At 36.8% G+C, this 21,754-nt stretch overlaps 2 protein-coding genes across 2 annotated transcripts; one reads left to right on the forward strand and one right to left on the reverse strand.

The window, feature by feature from the left end:
• Positions 1 to 1,726: 1,726 nt before the first annotated feature.
• LOC132556160 (caspase-7-like) lies at positions 1,727 to 16,369 on the forward strand. Its single transcript, XM_060220548.1, has 6 exons — positions 1,727 to 1,784; positions 6,876 to 6,954; positions 8,145 to 8,368; positions 8,565 to 8,746; positions 11,946 to 12,072; positions 15,836 to 16,369. The coding sequence occupies exons 1-6, from the start codon at positions 1,778 to 1,780 to the stop codon at positions 16,030 to 16,032; spliced, it is 816 nt and encodes a 271-aa protein (XP_060076531.1). The 5' UTR covers positions 1,727 to 1,777; the 3' UTR covers positions 16,033 to 16,369.
• A 1,406-nt stretch (positions 16,370 to 17,775) lies between these two features.
• On the reverse strand, positions 17,776 to 21,731 carry LOC132556146 (uncharacterized protein K02A2.6-like). Its single transcript, XM_060220535.1, has 2 exons — positions 18,164 to 21,731; positions 17,776 to 18,041 (listed from the first exon to the last, which is right to left on the reverse strand). The coding sequence occupies exons 1-2, from the start codon at positions 21,729 to 21,731 to the stop codon at positions 17,776 to 17,778; spliced, it is 3,834 nt and encodes a 1,277-aa protein (XP_060076518.1).
• Positions 21,732 to 21,754: the final 23 nt, after the last annotated feature.

The raw sequence follows: 21,754 nt of genomic DNA on the forward strand, positions 1-21,754 counted from the left end.
TGGAAGGCATTATTAGGTTCTTCAGACTTAATTAATTTTATGGTACAAAATAGATAAGCTAGGCATTCGTGGAAACTGATAAATATGTACAAAATTCAGTAAAACCACGTGAACAGAATGTGTTCAGACTTTTTTTCCCAAATACCTGGTAATGTCGGTGTGATGGAAGGAGAAATCTTATCACCTTCATTTTTCTGTCTTTATATAAATGATTGTGAAAATAGCTTTATCGAAAATGGCGCTTCTTGTTATGTTTGTGGAGATTAATTTCTCCTGTTGTATGATGATTTAGTATTATTTTCTGAATCAGTTGAGGGACTACAAACCTTATTGAATTGTTATCTGTTTATTCAGCAAAGTGGAAAATGATAGTTAATACAGAAAAAATGAAACTTTTGTTTTCAGAAATGGGGTCAAAATAATATAAAAAAAAATAAATGAACGAAACTTGGATTTATAATGGGAAAGTTATTTCAATCCTTGATTAGTTTTACAACCTGGGCACTCTCTTTCGGTTCATTCAGGTTGCGGATCAAGGACGAAAATCCCTTTTTGCTCTTCGCTTCAAATGCTTAAAACGAATTTAAATGTCAAAACGACATTGAATCTTTTTGGTACGTATGTTGGAAGCATTTCTTTATGTCTGTGAAGTTTTGGGAAGTAACAAAGCAGCTTAGTCAGAAAAATACATCTTCGATTTCAGAAAAAATCTACTGCATTTAAAGAATTCAACCTGTAACATTACGATATATACTGACCTCGGGCGCCAGCCTCTGGAAAACACACAAATTGTTTAGAATGATCAAATAAGTTGTTAAGGCTGATGATTGTATACTAAAGGAGGAACATGATTTTCTTTATATGGAAACGCAGAGACAAAACACTAAGTTCACCTGGCTTGTAATTATGAAAAAAGTAACTTGAATTGGGGTTAAGATATGACATTGCCCAACATTAAGCAATGAATTGACGATCAGGCGAATGAAACTTTAATCAATTCGATAAATATCACGAGTACATGTGATATCTTTAGACACATTGTAGATAAAGTTACACGACAATTCTATCTTACAAAATCCTTACCGAAATGCAGAAGAATGATGATAAGTAAATTACGACTGTCTGCTCAGAATTAGCAATCGAATATGGAAGATATAGAAATATTGACAGGCGTTATAAGTATTGTCTAAATTGTAATGCTTTTGATGTAGAAGACGAATTTTTTTACCAACTTTTGGTAGATTTAAGGAAGAAGTATATCAAGAAATATTTTTGACAAAAAACATTCCATTTTTAAAGTTGTTGAACTTCGTGTGTGTGTGTTTGTTCATGTAGTGGTGGCGGTGTGTGTGGTGGTGTGTGGTTGTGTATGTAAGGGTGTGTGTGTGTGTGTGTGTGAGGGTGAGAGGTGGTGTGTAGGTGATGAGGAGGGTGGTGTAGATGTGTGTGTGTACGTAGAATGGAAGGGTATATATGTACGTTTGTATGTGGAAGCTTTCCCGTTTAAGTTTTAAATGTAGGATACAACCACAAACGAAACTATAAGTACTTTCCGGGAATGTCTATATATATATATTCTATTTTTAGATTGAGCCGTGTTTAGTAATTGACATAATTGACATCACATAGTACCAGTAATTAAGATATCTCAACGTGTTTTAGTTAGATTCTAGAATCACGAGACATATCAACAGATCAATTGTTAACGAAGATAGAGTCCTAGACAGACTCCTATACGGAAACGTTCGATCTGGATTTACACAAAAACGAAAGTAAAATGTCAGGTAAGTACGTGTATCTTGCTGAGTTCGAAACGTTCAATTGCTAACCCTAGTGATTTACATTTATTCATAAACATGGTCGGTTTTGATTACAACTTGTTTATGTTGATTTATTTTGTTCTTTCTAATGATCTCATGGTACGGAAGCAACTGTAAAGTTGGTTGGATTTAGAAGAAATAAAACTCATCTGCTGAAATAAGTAAGAATTTGACTAAGAGTAGCAAATCCACTCTCTACAATGACCAGGTGTTAATTAACTGGATATAAATGTGTTATGAAATATTCGTACTCACCACGAATTAAGGATGTCAGTTTGCTCTTTCACTTCCTGCTGGTATACATGTAACAGGGTGTCCATTGTATGGCTTTGCTGACCTAGTTTGGAAACTAGTGTGTAAATATGGTAATCGTGGGTAGATTTTTATTTGAATATGATGTTAAATTTTGAAAGCGATTTATTACGAAAAGCAGATTAATTTCTGGCTTTATTTCGTATTTTATCCCCATAACATACCTGTAACCTTTCTTATACAAAGTAAAATCATCGTCAGCCGTATTCAATGCTTAATTTAGGCAATGGCCGCTAGCTTGTTACACACAATTGACGTGTCTGAGAGAAGAATGAAATCAGAAATCCATGCTATTTTATATAAGGTTACTCTGTCAGTAATATAGGGAGATCGGCCACGTCCAAAGGAAATATATTGTCTAAATTGTAATGATTTTGATGTAGAAATATTGACATGAGTTTCAAGTATACATCACTGAAATCATGCCATTATTATTAGGTTGATACCTTAAGGTTTATATGCGGGAAATGTACTTCCTTTGGGGATAAAGTACAATAAAGCTGTTCCTTCAGTTTTTACATAACGTTATATCATATAGATTTAGAAATCAAAAAATCTTCTTGTGATATCAAAGAAGTAAAAAACATTAACAATTTTCATGTCATATTGTGTTATCAAGGAAATCTAGAAATTAAAAACCTTCATGTTTCCTCTATTTTCACCGGTTCCTGGTTGCTATTATTTATTCTTTAAGTTACTGGGTTAGTTTCTGAAGTATCAAGTGTCGCCAGATATAAAGGGGTCCTCGTCTTTCCTTGACTGCCCTTTGTATTGTAGTGTTAGTGGGAACATGATTTTCTTATTGGTTTAATTACCAATGTAATAGACATATTAAACAAATTCCAGACTGGAACAGTTGTTTCGAGAACAGAGGAAGAGGTGCGGGTGTTAATATTAGTACAGCTACCATCTATATGTATGTGTATATAAATGGAATTGTCCTCCGCCATCTTGTACTTTACATACATGAATTTTGATAATTTAATTACTATAACGGGTGTATCTCTAAAAACAACCATTTTATATCCCCTACAAGGCAGTTTGTTTTTATAGTGATTATAGTCTTTTTCGTTAAAAGAGTATTAGTTCTAACTGGTAAAAACGGTTTAACTTCACCTGTTGGTATTCAACTACTAGTATTACTTGTATTTATAATTTTTTCCAATGGTTTTTGCTCATGATAATTCTTTTTACATATAAATATTTAAGGATATGTTTAAACAATATTCACGTTTTAATTGATTTTATTGTATAACCTTATTAAGTATGATAAAACATATTTCATAAACCTTGTAAAATTTTTGAATGTCTTAATTTTTGTTTGATTTTGAATGTAATATTTATGATAATATTGTATAGTTTATAAAAACAATGATTTAAATCATCACATGTTAGATCATTGACAATATTCACATATACCTTTTACCTTGTGTTTGTGTGCAAATAATGTATTGATGGGTCCTTAGGCCTTAAGTAAATGAAGCTGAGATGACTATTAATCATTTATCATTGATAAATAGTAGATTGGATATCAATTACCAGAAATGTGACACTTTCTGTGCCAATAATGACGGACTTTTTCTCCTTATTTCCAATACTCTAGTTTTATTTCACATACTTTTCTCTTCATATCATAATGATTTTAAAAAATATGTTAGAGTGTAGTGCTAAATCATCCAACATGATCATTTCATTCAGTTATATTTATTTTATTGCTGAATGAAGTCAAATTTAATTATCTATTATTTTTTATCAAATAAAATTTATTTATTACCTTGTTTAATATTTCAATCATGTGAATATAGGTTGTGAGAAACACAGGTAAATCTCAGGTAAAGTCCAGGTAAAAAAGGGCAGTATATATGAAATAACGTATAATTACCTTGTGATTGTTTCCTGAAACAATACATCCTATTGTTTACAAAAATATTTGCACTCGGAGAACACCCTACTATAATAGGGTATGTTACCTGTTACTGTCTTATTATACGTGATTCAGCTATTGGCTAGTCATTTATAAGACAGCTAAAGGTAATTCGGGATTGTTTAGTCTCTCTATTGTCCTAGTCTGGATACATAAAGTACAATGTTATAGACAACATTGTGTCAGAAGAGCAAGTTTAAATATAACTTGACATGTTCCAAAAGGAAACCATAATTAATGAACAAGTTCAATGCAATTTATTCCGAGAACATCCATCTGGTACAAAAATACACCAAGACAATCGTACGCATATATACAAAGACTTTCACATTATTTACAGGGTCATCACTTCCATAATTTCAAAGAAAGGGCATACTTCCAGCGTTAATGTTCTCTAGTGTCTGCGGTAGGCGATTTTTCGTCTTTTTTTCACCTCCAGTGTTTTGCATGCAGGTACCTCCTGATATCGATTTAAACACACTTTTCAATTACCTTATTCTATTCACTACTTGTGTGTTTGCTTATAGATGTTATTGTTATGTGCAATACTACTTTTTCATTCAATGTTGATGTTAGGTGATCCCCTTCTATACACGTTTGCCAGCCTCAATACCACTTTTTAACAATTCCTTTTCAATACTGTTCGGAAAGTTCTCCACTGCATGTATGACGTCATCATCTGACCGAAATTAGTTACCGGAAATGATGAAAATATTGGAGCAAGATAAGATAAATAAGGCGGATTCTCAATTAATTCAAAGCCACGTCCTTTAATGGCAGCCATGGCAAAGTCAGACTTGTGAACAGAGGTATCGTCCTGGTGGAACAACACGCCTTTACTGAGTTTTCCGTCGCGCTTGAGTTAAATGTTTTCTCTCAGCTGCCTAAAACGTGATGCATGACATATGTCATTGATTATTTGTCCCTTATGCAGATAATCTACCATCAGAATACCATCATCATCCCCTAAAACCGAGACCATAAATTTTCCAGCTTATGGAACAGCCTTTGCCTTCTTTGGTGGGGTGAACCAGTGTGCTTCCATTGTTTAGGTTGTTGTTTGGCCTCTGGGGTGAAATCACGGACCCATAAACCTCTGCAGAGTGTTAGTAGGATCTGCCTCTATGAGGTTCCTATAAGCACGCGACAAAGTTCGCATGTTGGTCTTCTGATCAATTGTCAGAATCTTGGTACCCAACGGACTGAGAGCTTTCTCATTGCAAGATCTCCCGTAAGAATGAAATGTACTCTTTCCTGTGAAATACGAAAAGTGCTGGCTATACGTCTTCCTGTAACTCTGCTGTCAATCATAACAATATCATGAATTTTATTGACCATTTCTGGGGTTGCCACAGTGACAGGCCTTCCAGGACGGGCGTCATCACCAAAGCTCTGCCTTGCCACGCTTAAAGCCACCCGCCTTTTCATTGTAGCATATGAAGAGGCATCATTCCCTAGTGTTGCTACCATATCAGTATGGATATCCTTATGTGCTAGAACTTTCGTATGCAAATAGGGAATTACTGCTGTTTCAGCGATTTTGTCCATTTTGTAAAAGTCACTTGCCTTGCTTTCTTTCAAGTGCTAACTCTTCGACATTAACTGACCAAATGACACCAGTAGAGCTGGAAAAGGACATCACTGCTTAATTTCTCAATACACGGCTCACAACTTACCACTCACTCCTGTTAAGTTATAGATAAGCCTGTACGATATGAGTGAGAGAAGAAAGATCTCGGCCCCGACGATTTCCACGACTTGTCCTCTCTCACACCTATTTTATAGTTTCCGGCTTATATCCATAGCATACAAGTACAGTACTTCCTTATATGCACTATAGAGTGAAGATGTCCATAGGATGTCAACTTTATCCATTTAATCTGTGTCTGTTTTTCTGTGTTTGTTAGAGGCTTCTTATTTATCAACCCCCCCCCCCCCCCATGAAAAAGATAAATGCTATTTATGTACCGATGCAGTTAGTTAACCTGTATTTCTCTAGCTATGTAGCATTCAGTGAACCGCAGGCAGGAATGTTGGTCTATAATTATCCCCGCGAAACACATTTGCGGGGGTTATTAAATTGGGCTCCGTCCGTCCGTCCAAGTGCTTTTCCGGGATATAACTTCGAAACCGTTCAATTCAACTTCACAAAACTTTCTGTATATATCAAGTCATTGCCCTAGTTGTGCCTTTTGCTATTTCGACATTTCACTTTTTATATTTTTTTTCTGTTACCATGGAAACATAGTCAGAAAACACCAAAAGAGGGCTTTTCCGGGCTATAACTTCCAAACCATTCAACTCAACTTCACAAAACTTTATGTATATATTAAGTCATTGCCCTAGTTGTGCCTTTTGCTATTGTCGACATTTCACTAATTATATTTTTTTGTTACCATGGAAACATAATAAGAAAACACCAAAAGAGGGCTTTTCCGGGCTATAACTTCCAAACCGTTCCACTCAACTTCACAAAACTTTCTGCACATATAACCTCAAAAGAAGGCTTTTTCTGAGCTACAACTTCAAGGATAATGCCACGCTTTGCGGCATCTTGTTTAGATTTTAAAACCGTTATAGAATTCAGAAACGTATTAAAATTAATTTGATAACAAAAACTATAACATTTTTTTAAAATTCAAAATTTATCGTTTGAAATATCTTTAAGAAAACATTTTGAGTGGATATGATTCCTACCCTTATGAATATACTTCTATATCTGCTCTGCATCGACATAATTCATACAGACTAAAAACCAACATACCATATCAATCTAGGAATTTTAATTTGTTCACCTTTTGAATTTTGTTTCGGTACAGATCAAGCCGATGCTTCCGTACGAAAGCTTCCAGCCGATACTGAAGAAAAACAAGACTCTCATGCTCGAAAGAAAGAGAGGTAGGATTAGAAAACAAATTTTGGTTAGATTAGGTTCGACTTTCTGATAGTAATTTATTCGAAACAACATATCACCCAAAGCTTCTACAGATTTCAATAACGCCACTACTCAGTACATTGTATATATTTACATTTCTACTCCGTTCATCCTTGTGCATATTTACCCTGCATGCTATATGTAGTTTACATATTTGCCGTACAGTTCTGAGTGATAATAATGCTATATATTTTTAACATTGTTGCATGCATCTATTATTACTCGTTATTATAAAACTTTGTGAATGTCATGTGGGTTCATTCTGCAGGGTCTAATTAAGCATGTGGGGTGTCATTACCAGGCCCTCGCGGGTCCTGTATGGTCACATGTAGGTCCATTCTGAGGGCATTATTAAGCGTGTGGGGTGCCATTACAAGGCCCTCGAGGGTCCTTTATGGTCACATGTAGGTCCATTCTGAGGGCCTTATTAAGCGTGTGCGGTGCCATTACCAGGCCCTCGAGGGCCCTGTATGGTCACATGTGGGTCCATTCTTCAGGCTCAAATTAAGCGTGTGGGGTGACCTGACCAGGCCCTGGCGGGTCCTGTATGGTCGCATGTGGATAAAATCCATCGTGGTAGAAATTACCATTGTCAAATTTTCAAATGTTAATTAATGGAAGGCTTTAGGTAAATAAAAAACCTACTTGACGTGAAAATAAACCGGTTTTTAATTATTCGAATGCAATCTACGTTATTGTTAATTTTCACATTGTATTTCACACTTAGTACTACTTGAACAGAAAACACGAAAATTACAACTTTTACCCAAATAATATATCAGAACTTTAACCATTTCGCTTCATCTTCCCCTACTTTTACCCCCAATTATTCAATGAGAAATACAAAATCTTGTGTTTTAATAGCATGCTGTTTATATACAGCCCTAGATGTTATAAGGTCTATCACAGAGTAGAAGTAGGCAGGTTCACTTTGACACTCCTCCTTTGTTTTGTTGTTCTATATATTTCCTTTCGTGTACTGTGTCTTAACAACTTATATCTTACATTATCATATAATCAAAGACAAAACAATACATATGTAAAATAGGTCCTTTTCAATGCCTTCGCTATGATTCGAACTCGGGACTTTTGGTTTACTTCAGTCTTTACCAAACTTACTTACAATAGATAGCCAGAATCATGGTATTTTCAGTTCCAGTGTTCCGGTGAGGAGCCAATATGACCTGACGAGCAAAGCATACAGATTTAGAAGTGAGAATGAATATTCTCGCCAGGCACTCATTATCAACAATCTTTCAAAGTCCACCGGAGAAAAGGATTCCAAATTGATGGAGAATACTCTTATGGAAACTGGCTTCAAAGTCACAATTATAACTAAGTTGTCAGTGGAAGAGTTGGTAACACATTTGGGAAAAGGTAGTGTGCTCACGCCTAAGTGACAAGATTTCTAATTTATTTACGTAGGAAATAATTTTGCTATTGGATTCTTTACCAAATATTCTGCTTTGTACTCATCAACATGATGTTGTAATTTCCGAGTAATATGCTGTTTAATAGATTTATGTAAATATAGTGTGATGATTAATGTTTGAATTCTATATGTTATCTAAAGCGTCAGACGCCATGCCTAGTGAAACCGACTGCTTTATGTGTGTTGTCATGGCAAGCGGTGGACGTGGCTTCATTAAAGGATATGGGGAAACCAAAATGTTGACAATTGAGAAACTCAGCGATCCATTCCGAGGAAACAGATGCCAATCCTTGGTGTTGAAACCAAAAATCTTTATCATAATGGTGAGTTTTAGACAAGACAGAACATCACTGTTTCTAGATAGTGGGACAACAGGATAATGATGGCTAGATATAGTGGCAGCAGGATAATGATGGTTAGATAGAGTGACAACAGGATAATGATGGTTAGATAGAGTGACAACAGGATAATGATGACTAGATAGATTGACAATAGGATAATGATGGTTAGATAGAGTGACAACAGGATAATGATGGTTAGATAGAGTGACAACAGGATAATGATGGCTAGATAGAGTGACAACAGGATAATGATGGCTAGATATAGTGACAACAGGATAATGATGGTTAGATAGAGTGACAACAGGATAATGATGGCTAGATAGAGTGACAACAGGATAATGATGGTTAGATAGAGTGACAACAGGATAACGATGATTAGATATAGTGACAACAGGATAATGATGGCTAGATAGAGTGACAACAGGATAATGATGGTTAGATAGAGTGACAACAGGATAATGATGTCTAGATAGAGTGACAACAGGATAATGATGGTTTGATAGAGTGACAACAGGATAATGATGGCTAGATAAAGTGACAACAGCATAATGATGGTTAGATAGAGTGCCAACAGCATAATGATGGCTAGATAGAGTGACAACAGGATAATGATGGTTAGATAGAGTGACAACAGGATAATGATGACTAGATATAGTGACAACAGGATAATGATGGCTAGATATAGTGACAACAGGATAATGATGACTAGATATAGTGACAACAGGATAATGATGGTTAGATATAGTGACAACAGGATAATGATGACTAGATATAGTGACAACAGGATAATGATGGCTAGATAATGGGACAACAGGATAATGATGGCTAGATATAGTGACCACAGGATAATGATGGTTAGATAGAGTGACAACAGGATAATGATGGTTAGATAGAGTGACAACAGGATAATGATGGCTAGATAGAGTGACAACAGGATAATGATGACTAGATATAGTGACAACAGGATAATGATGGTTAGATAGAGTGACAACAGGATAATGATGACTAGATATAGTGACAACAGGATAATGATGGTTAGATATAGTGACAACAGGATAATGATGATAATGATGACTAGATAGTGACAACAGGATAATGAGTGACAAGTGACAACAGGATAATGATGGTTAGATAGAGTGACAACAAGATAATGATGGCTAGAAATAGTGACAACAGGATAATGATGGTTAGATAGAGTGAAAACCGGAAAATGATAGCTAGAAAATAGGACAACAGGATAATGATGACTAGATATAGTGACAACAGGATAATGATGGTAAAAAAGTGTGACAACAGGATAATGATGGTTAGATAGAGTGACAACAGGATAATGATGGTTAGATAGAGTGACAACAGGATAATGATGGCAAGATAATGGGACAACAGGATAATGATGACTAGATAGAGTGACAACAGGATAATGATGACTAGATAGAGTGACAACAGGATAATGATGACTAGATAGAGTGACAACAGGATAATGATTGTTAGATAGAGTGACAACAGGATAATGATAGTTAGATACAGTGACAACAGGATAATGAAGGTTAGATAATAAGACAACAGGATAATGATGGTTAAAAAAGTGTGACAACAGGATAACGATGGTTAGATAGAGTGACAACAGGATAATGATGGCTAGATATAGTGACAACAGGATAATGATGGTTAGATAGAGTGACAACAGGATAATGATGTCTAGATAGAGTGACAACAGGATAATAATGGCCAGATAGAGTGACAACAGGATAATGATGGTTAGATAGAGTGACAACAGGATAACGAATGATGATGGCTACATAGATAGTGACAACAGGATAATGATTGTTAGATAGAGTGACAACAGGATAATGATGGCTACATAGTGTGACAACAGGATAATGATGGCCAGATAGAGTGACAACAGGATAATGATTGTTAGATAGAGTGACAACAGGATAATGATGGCCAGATAGAGTGACAACAGGATAATGATTGTTAGATAGAGTGACAACAGGATAATGATGGCTAGATAGAGTGACAACAGGATAATGATGGCCAGATAGAGTGACAACAGGATAATGATGGTTAGATAGAGTGACAACAGGATAATGATAGTTGGATACAGTGACAACAGGATAATGATGGTTAAAAAAGTGTGACAACAGGATAATGATGACTAGATAGAGTGACAACAGGATAATGATGACTAGATAGAGTGACAACAGGATAATGATGACTAGATAGAGTGACAACAGGATAATGATGGCTAGAAAGGTGTGACAACATGATAATGATAGCTAGAAAAGTGTGACACCAGGATAATGATGATTAGATATAGTGACAACAGGATAATGATGGCTAGATTGAGTGACAACAGGATAATGATGACTAGATTGAGTGACAACAGGATAATGATGACTAGATATAGATGACAACAGGATAATGATACTAGATAGAGTGACAACAGGATAATGATGGCTAGAGATGACAACAGGATAATGATGACAACAGGATAAATGATGGTAGTGACAACAGGATAATGATGGTTAGATATAGTGAAAACAGGATAATGATGACTAGATATAGTGACAACAGGATAATGATGGCTAGATGGTTAGATAGAGTGACAACAGGATAATGATGACTAGATATAGTGACAACAGGATAATGATGGCTAGATATAGTGACAACAGGATAATGATGGTTAGATAGAGTGACAACAGGATAATGATGACTAGATATAGTGACAACAGGATAATGATGGTTAGATATAGTGACAACAGGATAACGATGGTTAGATAGAGTGACAACAGGATAATGATGACTAGATATAGTGACAACAGGATAATGATGGCTAGATAATGTGACAACAGGATAATGATGGCTAGATAGAGTGACAACAGGATAATGATGGCTAGATAGAGTGACAACAGGATAATGATGACTAGATAGAGTGACAACAGCTTAATGATGGCTAGATAGTGTGACAACAGAATAATGATGGCTAGAAAAGTGTGACAACAGGATAATGATGGCTACAATAGTGTAATGACAACATAATTTTGGCAAGAATAGGAGGACAACAACATAATGTTACTATTGTGTTAGTACATTCTTTGTTGATAAGGTAAGGGGATGCTGTCGGTATTTGATGTAAGGGATCGTTTCTTAGATTCATCTTAAAGTTTCCTTTTTACAGTCATGGGACAAAGATCCAGACAGTCGAATAGTGTCTGATGGTGATCAAGACGAACCAAAGATTTCCAAGATACCAACCGATTCTGATGTTCTGATATATGCATGTCATATGTCAGGATATCAAGGCTGTGAGTATATATCACTGTTTTAAACCGTTACTGTAAGTGACGAATATTCAAAAGTCTGCTTAGTTGTTTGAATTACTATCAATAGCCTTGGTTTATTTTCATTCAATGTCATGACTTTAAGGGGGTTGATTTTAAGCTGAACAAATGTTTTTATATCCAAATTACAAATGTCAAATATGAAATTTGAAAAAAGTGTCCATTAACCACTGTATTATCATGATTTTAACACATATAACCAGGACTTCCTGTCCAACTGTTAACCAAACAATATTTTGTTAACAAGGCGGTTTATTGTCACTGTCAGAATGTGTTGGAGTCAACCTGTCGGTTTATTGTCACTTACTGTCAGAATGTGTTGGAGTCAACCTGTCGGTTTATTGTTACTTCCTGTCTTACCACATTTTAGTAAGCCCTGTGCTTTATTGTTACCTCTTATCCCACTTGCCATTCATTTCCTGTCTGACCGTGTTTCGTTCAATCTTGTCACGTCCTGTCAGACTGTATTTTGATTAACCTGTTGGTTTATTTTTACTTTCTGTCAGACCGTGTTTTAATTAACATGTCGGTTTATTGTTACTTCCTGTCAGACTGTGTTGTGTTTCAGTTAGCCTTTTGATTTATTGTTACTTCCTGTCAGACTGTGTTGTGTTTCAGTTAACCTTTTGGTTTATTGTTACTTCCTGTCAGACTGTGTTTCAGTTAGCCTGTTGGTTCATTTTTACTTTCTGTCAGACCGTGTTTTAATTAACATGTCGGTTTATTGTTACTTCCTGTCAGACTGTGTTGTGTTTCAGTTAGCCTTTTGGTTTATTGTTACTTCCTGTCAGACTGTGTTGTATTTCAGTTAACCTTTTGGTTTATTGTTACTTCCTGTCAGACTGTGTTTCAGTTAGCCTGTTGGTTCATTGTTACTTCCTGTCATACTGTGTTTTAGTTAACATGTCGGTTTATTGTTACTTCCTGTCAGACTGTGTTGCATTTCAGTTAACCTTTTGGGTTATTGTTACTTCCTGTCAGACTGTGTTGTGTTTCAGTTAGCCTTTTGGTTTATTGTTACTTCCTGTCAGACTGTGTTGTGTTTCAATTAACCTGTTGGCTTATTGTTACTTCCTGTCAGACTGTGTTGTGTTTCAGTTAGCCTTTTGGTTTATTGTTACTTCCTGTCAGACTGTGTTGTGTTTCAGTTAGCCTTTTGGTTTATTGTTACTTCCTGTCAGACTGTGTTGTGTTTCAATTAACCTGTTGGCTTATTGTTACTTCCTGTCAGACTGTGTTGTGTTTCAGTTAGCCTTTTGGTTTATTGTTACTTCCTGTCAGATTGTGTTGTGTTTCAGTTAGCCTGTTGGTTTATTGTTACTTCCTGTCAGACTGTGTTTTAGTTAGCCTGTTGGTTCATTGTTACTTCCTGTCATACTGTGTTTTAGTTAACCTGTTGGCTTATTGTTACTTCCTGTCATACTGTGTTTTAGTTAACCTTTTGGTTTATTGTTACTTCCTGTCAGACTGTGTTTTAGTTAACATGTCGGTTTATTGTTACTTCCTGTCAGACTGTGTTTCAGTTAACCTTTTGGTTTATTGTTACTTCCTGTCATACTGTGTTTTAGTTAACCTGTTGGCTTATTGTTACTTCCTGTCATACTGTGTTTTAGTTAACCTTTTGGTTTATTGTTACTTCCTGTCAGACTGTGTTTTAGTTAACATGTCGGTTTATTGTTACTTCCTGTCAGACTGTGTTTCAGTTAACCTTTTGGTTTATTGTTACTTCCTGTCAGACTGTGTTTCAATTAACCTGTTGGCTTATTGTTACTTCCTGTCATACTGTGTTTTAGTTAACCTTTTGGTTTATTGTTACTTCCTGTCATACTGTGTTTTAGTTAACATGTCGGTTTATTGTTACTTCCTGTCAGACTGTGTTTCAGATAGCCTGTTGGTGCATTGTTACTTCCTGTCATACTGTGTTTTAGTTAACATGTCGGTTTATTGTTACTTCCTGTCAGACTGTGTTTCAGTTAACCTTTTGGTTTATTGTTACTTCCTGTCAGACTGTGTTTCAGTTCACCTGTTGGTTTATTGTTACTTCCTGTCATACTGTGTTTCAGTTGAACTGTTGGCTTATTGTTACTTCCTGTCATACTGTGTTAAAGTTAACCTGTTGGTTTATTGTTACTTCCTGTCATACTCTGTTTCAGTTAACCTGTTGGCTTATTGTTACTTCCTGTCTGTGTTTCAGTTAACCTGTTGGCTTATCGTTACTTCCTGTCTGTGTTTCAGTTAACCTGTTAATTTATTGTTACTTCCTGTCATACTGTGTTTTAGTTAACCTTTTGGTTTATTGTTACTTCCTGTCATACTGTGTTTTAGTTAACATGTCGGTTTATTGTTACTTCCTGTCAGACTGTGTTTCAGTTAACCTTTTGGTTTATTGTTACTTCCTGTCAGACTGTGTTTCAGTTAGCCTGTTGGTATATTGTTACTTCCTGTCATACTGTGTTTCAGTTAACCTGTTGGCTTATTGTTACTTCCTGTCAGACTGTGTTTTAGTTAACCTTTTAGTTTATTGTTACTTCCTGTCATACTGTGTTTTAGTTAACATGTCGGTTTATTGTTACTTCCTGTCAGACTGTGTTTCAGTTAACCTTTTGGTTTATTGTTACTTCCTGTCAGACTGTGTTTCAGTTAACCTGTTGGTTTATTGTTACTTCCTGTCATACTGTGTTTCAGTTAAACTGTTGGCTTATTGTTACTTCCTGTCATACTGTGTTAAAGTTAACCTGTTGGTTTATTGTTACTTCCTGTCATACTCTGTTTCAGTTAACCTGTTGGCTTATTGTTACTTCCTGTCTGTGTTTCAGTTAACCTGTTGGCTTATCGTTACTTCCTGTCTGTGTTTCAGTTAACCTGTTGGTTTATTGTTACTTCCTGTCATACTCTGTTTCAGTTAACCTGTTGGCTTATTGTTACTTCCTGTCATACTGTGTTAAAGTTAACCTGTTGGTTTATTGTTACTTCCTGTCATACTCTGTTTCAGTTAACCTGTTGGCTTATTGTTACTTCCTGTCTGTGTTTCAGTTAACCTGTTGGCTTATCGTTACTTCCTGTCTGTGTTTCAGTTAACCTGTTGGTTTATTGTTACTTCCTGTCATACTGTGTTTCAGTTAAACTGTTGGCTTATTGTTACTTCCTGTCATACTGTGTTAAAGTTAACCTGTTGGTTTATTGTTACTTCCTGTCATACTCTGTTTCAGTTAACCTGTTGGCTTATTGTTACTTCCTGTCTGTGTTTCAGTTAACCTGTTGGCTTATCGTTACTTCCTGTCTGTGTTTCAGTTAACCTGTTGGTTTATTGTTACTTCCTGTCATACTCTGTTTCAGTTAACCTGTTGGCTTATTGTTACTTCCTGTCATACTGTGTTACAGTTAACCTGTTGGTTTATTGTTACTTCCTGTCATACTCTGTTTCAGTTAACCTGTTGGCTTATTGTTACTTCCTGTCTGTGTTTCAGTTAACCTGTTGGCTTATCGTTACTTCCTGTCTGTGTTTCAGTTAACCTGTTGATTTATTGTTACTTCCTGTCAGACGGTGTTTCACTTACCCTGTTGGTTAAATTTTACTTTCTGTAGTCAGACTGTCTTTCAATGTAACTTCCGAGACCTATCTGTTAATGTTACAGCTTATCGGATTTTGTATTGTTGAACAGTTAATAATCTGCTGTCTTGTCGACGGATTTGTTCACACATAACCATATATCTCGTTTCCAAACAGACGACGACAAAGGTTCATGGTTTATCCAGTCTCTCTCGGACGTGATACAGAAGAATCGTGAACACAGCGAGATGAGAGATTTTCTTCGGTTAACTACCATTATCAATAGAGAAATGGTCAAGAAAGGAACAAAACTGAAGCGTTCCGAGTGTATCCCCACAGCCACGTCAACTTTAACTAAACTCGTTTATTTATAAAAGAAGAAAAAAAGGCAATACTCCAAGCTGGCTTTTACTGAACTTTTTTCTAATATGAGTTCTGACTCTCTACTAAGTAAATTAACCGACATCTTCATGTTTCGTCGTATGGTGATATTATACCGTTACATCCTTTTAGGCAAAGTGTTCATCATTCGGTTTACATTACAGGGAGTCAGAAAGAGATTTATGATATTGAGTTTGAAACTCAGATTAGAATATAAGCCAAGAAAAACAACAAACTGTATATTTGATAGTTTGCTCGCTGTAACTTTCTCTTAGGACTGTATCTCCGGCACACCATTATTTAAAAAAAAACCCATACTAATAGGTTAAAATAATTAAATATACATATATAGATATATAAAAGATATATTTGAAACCCTTAATAAAAGAGAGAGGACTGATATGCAAAGGAGCAAAATTATGCATGATATATATACCAAATATGGAGCGGGGAAAGTTAAAATTACGGGACCTACTAAAACACGGATAGATGCGACACGGAATAAAATGATATCAGAATAAAGAAATGAGGAAAGTTGTACCAAGGCAGGTTATCCATTCTAGATAAAGAGTTATCATCAATAGCCCCTGTGAGCATTACAAAGTGTGTCTTGAATTCAATGTAGAATAAAAGTGACAAAAACACAAAATATTTTTGTATGGCTAAAACAGCTGATTGGAATCACATGATTATGCCAAGAGAGTAAAATGTTTGTATTCATTAACATTACAATGGATGAAGGACTGGCGATAGTAATATAACAATTAACTCATTCATCCATTGTATATACACGCATTAGGGACATCGATACAACGTGATGTTTTCGGTTTCCCTGTGGTGAATTTTCCATTTCGATTCGGTAAATATTGTGCTCCTCTAACCTCAGGTACTAGCCTCGCCTGATTGACAGACGTGCCCACACGGTGTTAACTTGTCACAGATGAAACATTACAATTTTCGTGCAGTATATCGGTCCCCTCGTCCCTGTTTTGTACTGCCCCGTTTTGTTGTCTTTCTCTGTTTGGATGCGCCTCAGCGGGCTAGTAATAAACCGGGACGAGGGGAGCCACAGATTCTCGTACATTAATAACCAAGTGTTATACAGAGCGAAGCCGAATTGACTGCAATTTATTGTTACCAACGTGTGTAGTTTTGGTCTATAATCTGTTTACCATCTCGTCGCACTATTTTCGGCCTTATTGTGCATAGGATTATAGCTTACAATTATTCGACCTGAAACATGACCATGGTTGATTCACCGCACTGTTGAAGAGAAATGATATGTGCAATAACTCAACAAGTCCGTTTTAAAGACTGATATGACTGTATTCTGTCTGATGGTCATTTACATGTGTGGTAGCCATGCTGACTATGGCGGAAGCGGAAGTTGTCGGGGAGCATCCCTTACTTAGATATTATATAGGGAGCAGTTATTATAATAGTTCATGTCATTACATCTCCCTTTTTTCAAGTTAAGATCTATGTTATTAACAATATCAAACATGGCCACCAATCAGTCAATAGATGTACAATAACTAACATGGTTTAACTACTTTAACAATAACTCAATATAAACTAGTTAAGCTCACATATGACTAGATGATGAATATTTTAAATGATTCAAATTGAATTAAAATTGTTCATTTTACACCATTGTATTCTGTGTTATTTATCTTATCTAGTCAACTACTAAAACATTAACATATATACAGTCTTATAACACAAGGCAAGTTCCTTTAGGCCTCAATCAGCCTTTTGGGGGCTTTAATGACACGACCGCTGCGTGTTTTGTACATGTTACTCGTCTCAATGTCACTATTGCCGAGTTCTGGCTCTGGGTTAAGTTCTGGTTTGCAGTCAACTTCAAATTCTGGTTCGCGTTCAACATCAGGTTCACGTTCCACATCAAGTTCGCGTTCAAGGTTAGGATCTGTTACACGTAGATCCTTTCTATTTCGTCTCACTGTTCTGTCATTCAACTTAACCTTGTAGGACCTTGGTCCTGCCGGACCAATCACAGTTCCATATTTTCTCCAGTTCTTTTTTCCTAGTTCACAAAGTCGAACCTTTGTATTTTCTGTGAGTGGTTCAAGCGTTTTAACTGCAACCCGATCGTGATAATACTTCTGTGTTTTTCTCTGTCTTTCTTTCCACGACATGACAAAGGTTTGTTTAGTTTTCCAGTTGCAATGGGCAAATTACAGCGGAGTTGTCTACCCATTAACATCTCAGCAGGAGATAATCCATTCTCCATAGGTGTTGTTCTGTATGCCAATAATCCTAGGTGTGGATCTTGGTTGGTTTGTTTACATTTGCGAATAATGGATTTCATAGTTTGGACTGCTCGTTCAGCCATACCATTGGATTTCGGATATCCTGGACTGCTAGTCACGTGCTGAAAATCCCATTCCTCCGCAAATTTAAGAAACTCCTTGCTACTATAGCAAGGGCCATTATCACTCATTACCTGTTCAGGTATGCCGTATCTAGCAAAAGTAGTCTTCATGACTTGGATCACCGCTGTTGAGGTTTGATTGGTTAGTTGTACCACCTCAGGGTAGCCAGAAAAGGCATCTACGACAACAATATATGGGGTTCTATCCAGTTCAAACAAGTCTGTTGAGACTTTCTGCCATGGTCTTGACGGTATTGGGTGTGACAATAATGGTTCAGCCATCTGTTGTTTCTGGTGAACTTGACATGGTTCACAAATTTTCACCAAATTCTCTATGTCCTCAGTCATGCTAGGCCAAAATAACACTTCGCGTGCTCTTTGTTTACATTTGCTCATGCCTAAATGTCCAGCATGTATTTTCTGTAACATGTCTTTCCTGAGATTTTTAGGAATTACCACTCTGGATCCCTTGAATACTATCCCTTTAATCACTGACAGTTCATCTCTATAGTTCCAAAATGGTCGTATCTCATAAGAACAGTCAGTGCGACTCTCTGGCCATCCATCCATAATGGTGTTTTTTAAGCTAATGAGCACTGTATCTTTTTGTGTTTGTACACGTATCTCTTCAAGTTTACGATCTGCGACTTGAATATTTGCCATGACTCCATCAACATATACCTCAACGTCATTCTCGGTTGTGGACTGTTCACCATGAACTGGAGCTCGCGACAACGTGTCCGCAGTGTACATATACTTTCCTGGTGTATGTAATAAGGTTACGTCATATTTTTGTACCCGTAGTCGGAATCGTTGTATCCTGGGCGGACAATCATTTAAACCTTTTGTAAAAATCGCTAATAGTGGTTTGTGGTCTGTTTCGACCTCAAACTTTGCTCCGTACACATACTGGTGGAACCTTTCACATGCATAGACAACCGCCAATGCCTCCCGCTCGATCGATGCATATCGTGATTCTGTGTCCGTCAATGCCCGTGATGCATACGCAACAGGGAGCCACTCGGTGTTGTGCTTTTGTAGAAGTACTGCGCCAAGTCCTTTCTGACTTGCGTCTGCAGAAATCCTGATCAACTTTGTGGGGTCGTAGTACTGAAGTACTGGACTGTTTGAGACAATTTCTTTCAAATTCTCAAACGATTTCTGATGAACATCTGTCCATTCCCAACAGTTTTTCTTATCTAGCACACCTCTCAAGAGTGCTGTATGCGTTGACAAGTCTCTTATAAAACGCGCTAAGTAGTTGATCATCCCTTGGAAACGTTGAATATCGTTTTTGCACTTGGGGTTTTCCATGTCTTGAATAGCTTTGACCTTTTCGAGGTCAGGCTTAACACCGTTCTTTGTAACTCTATCTCCAAGAAATGTTAGCTCGGGCACAGAAATTTCACATTTCTCACGCTGTAGTTTTAACCCAGCTTCTCGCGTTTTATCTAACACGTTTCGCAAGTTTCTGTCATGGTCTGCCTGATCAACTCCCCATACTATGATATCGTCCATGGATGTATCCACGCCCCTCATGTTCTCATACAAAAGGTGTATAGTTCTATGGAAGATCTCTGGTGCACTGGAGATTCCGAATGGTAAACGAAGAAACCGATATCGACCATATGGAGTATTAAAGGCACATAATTTGGAACTTTTTTCCTCCAGTTGTAGTTGCCAAAATCCGCTTGATGCATCAAGCTTTGAAAAGACTGTTGCACCAGCAAACTTCGCCATAATTTCTTCACGAGTGGGTAACTTGAAATGTTCTCTACATATAGCCCTATTCAAGTTTCTGGGGTCCAGGCAAACACGCAACTTTCCATTGCTTTTATGTACAATTACCATGGAATTTACAAATTCAGTTGGCTCCTCAATAGGTTTTATAACCTGTAGTTCCTCCATCCTGTCTAATTCCTGTTTCAACTGGTCGTGGAGTGCAAATGGTACCTTTCTGCAGGGTTCCACTACTGGTTCTGCATCAGGTTTTAACTTAATCTTTACTTTGTCGGCAAGACATCCTAGCCCTTCAAATAAATCTTTGTACTCTGTGAAAATATCTGGTGATTTTACACTGTCCTCCTTGTCCACCATCAGTACCCGTTTGACAAGTCCCATACTGTCACACTGCTTTCTACCTAGGATAGGTTTAACAACACTGCTAGCAATGACAAACAGCGCTTTCTTTGTAAAACCTTTGTATTTTATGTCCAGTACACATTGTCCCTTGGTTGGGACAGATCCTCCATTGTAGGCTGTCAATTTAACTGTTGACTGGTGAAGTCTAATTTTATGACATTGCTTGTTGATCCTATTAAAATCTGCAATACCCATAATGTTGACATCTGAGCCTGTGTCGAGCTTCATCGGTATAGCACATCCATTGACATCAATGTTAACTATCCATGAATCATCAGTTTTGTTGCTGTCATGTACTGCATCTACAAAGAATTGTTGATCTGTCTCGACTGAGTGTACTTTCTGTTGGTGTTTTGGTTTCGTTTTCAAATTGTTGTTGTTAAAATTGGTTCTTGTCCTACACAGTTTCTGGTAATGTCCTGTTTTACCACATTTATAACAAGTTTTTTCCTTAGCTGGACCTGGACTTCCTTTATGATCCATTCCACATTTCTGACATCGAGATGTATTATGTTGCGGGACTCGTGGGCCTTTTCCTTTGTATGAACTCTGGTTGGGATTCTTTTGAGACTGTTTCTTTATCAAATCTACGGATTTCTTTTCAGTAGTGTTTTCTGACACGATACCTTTCATTTGTACGTCAGTTCTTTCCGCGGCTCTACATAAATCAATGCATTTATCCAGATTCAGCTCGCGTTCCCTTAACAGGCGTGCCCGGGTTTGATCTTTGCCGATCCCTTCTATAATTCTATCTCGAATCAGACCTTCCTTCAGATTCCCAAAACCACAATCTTTTGAAAGAACTTTGAGCTCTGTTAGAAATTGATCAAATATTTCTCCGGATTTCTGTACCCTGCTATTAAACACATGTCTCTCATACGTTTCATTCTTTTTCGGAATGCAGTATTCAGAAAGTTTCTGTTTCAAAGGTTCTATCTTATCCTTTTCCTCCTCTCCGAAGTTAAATGTACCTACCAGCTCTATAACTTGCTCTCCTGCCAGCGATAATAGAGTGGCACATTGTAGTTTCTCAGATTTCTTATCCTTCTCAGTGGCACACATGTATAGCTCATATTGTTGTAGCCAGCGCTTCCAACTTTCTGAAATGTTCCCATCTAAGGAAAATGGCTTCGGCGCAGGAAAATAATCACTCATCCTTGACGTTGGACATTTACTGT

Source organism: Ylistrum balloti, unplaced genomic scaffold (genome assembly GCF_031769215.1).
Source record: "Ylistrum balloti isolate Yb309-2 unplaced genomic scaffold, AGI_CSIRO_Ybal_v1 Utg370552, whole genome shotgun sequence".
Taxonomy (NCBI): Eukaryota; Metazoa; Mollusca; class Bivalvia; order Pectinida; family Pectinidae; genus Ylistrum; species Ylistrum balloti.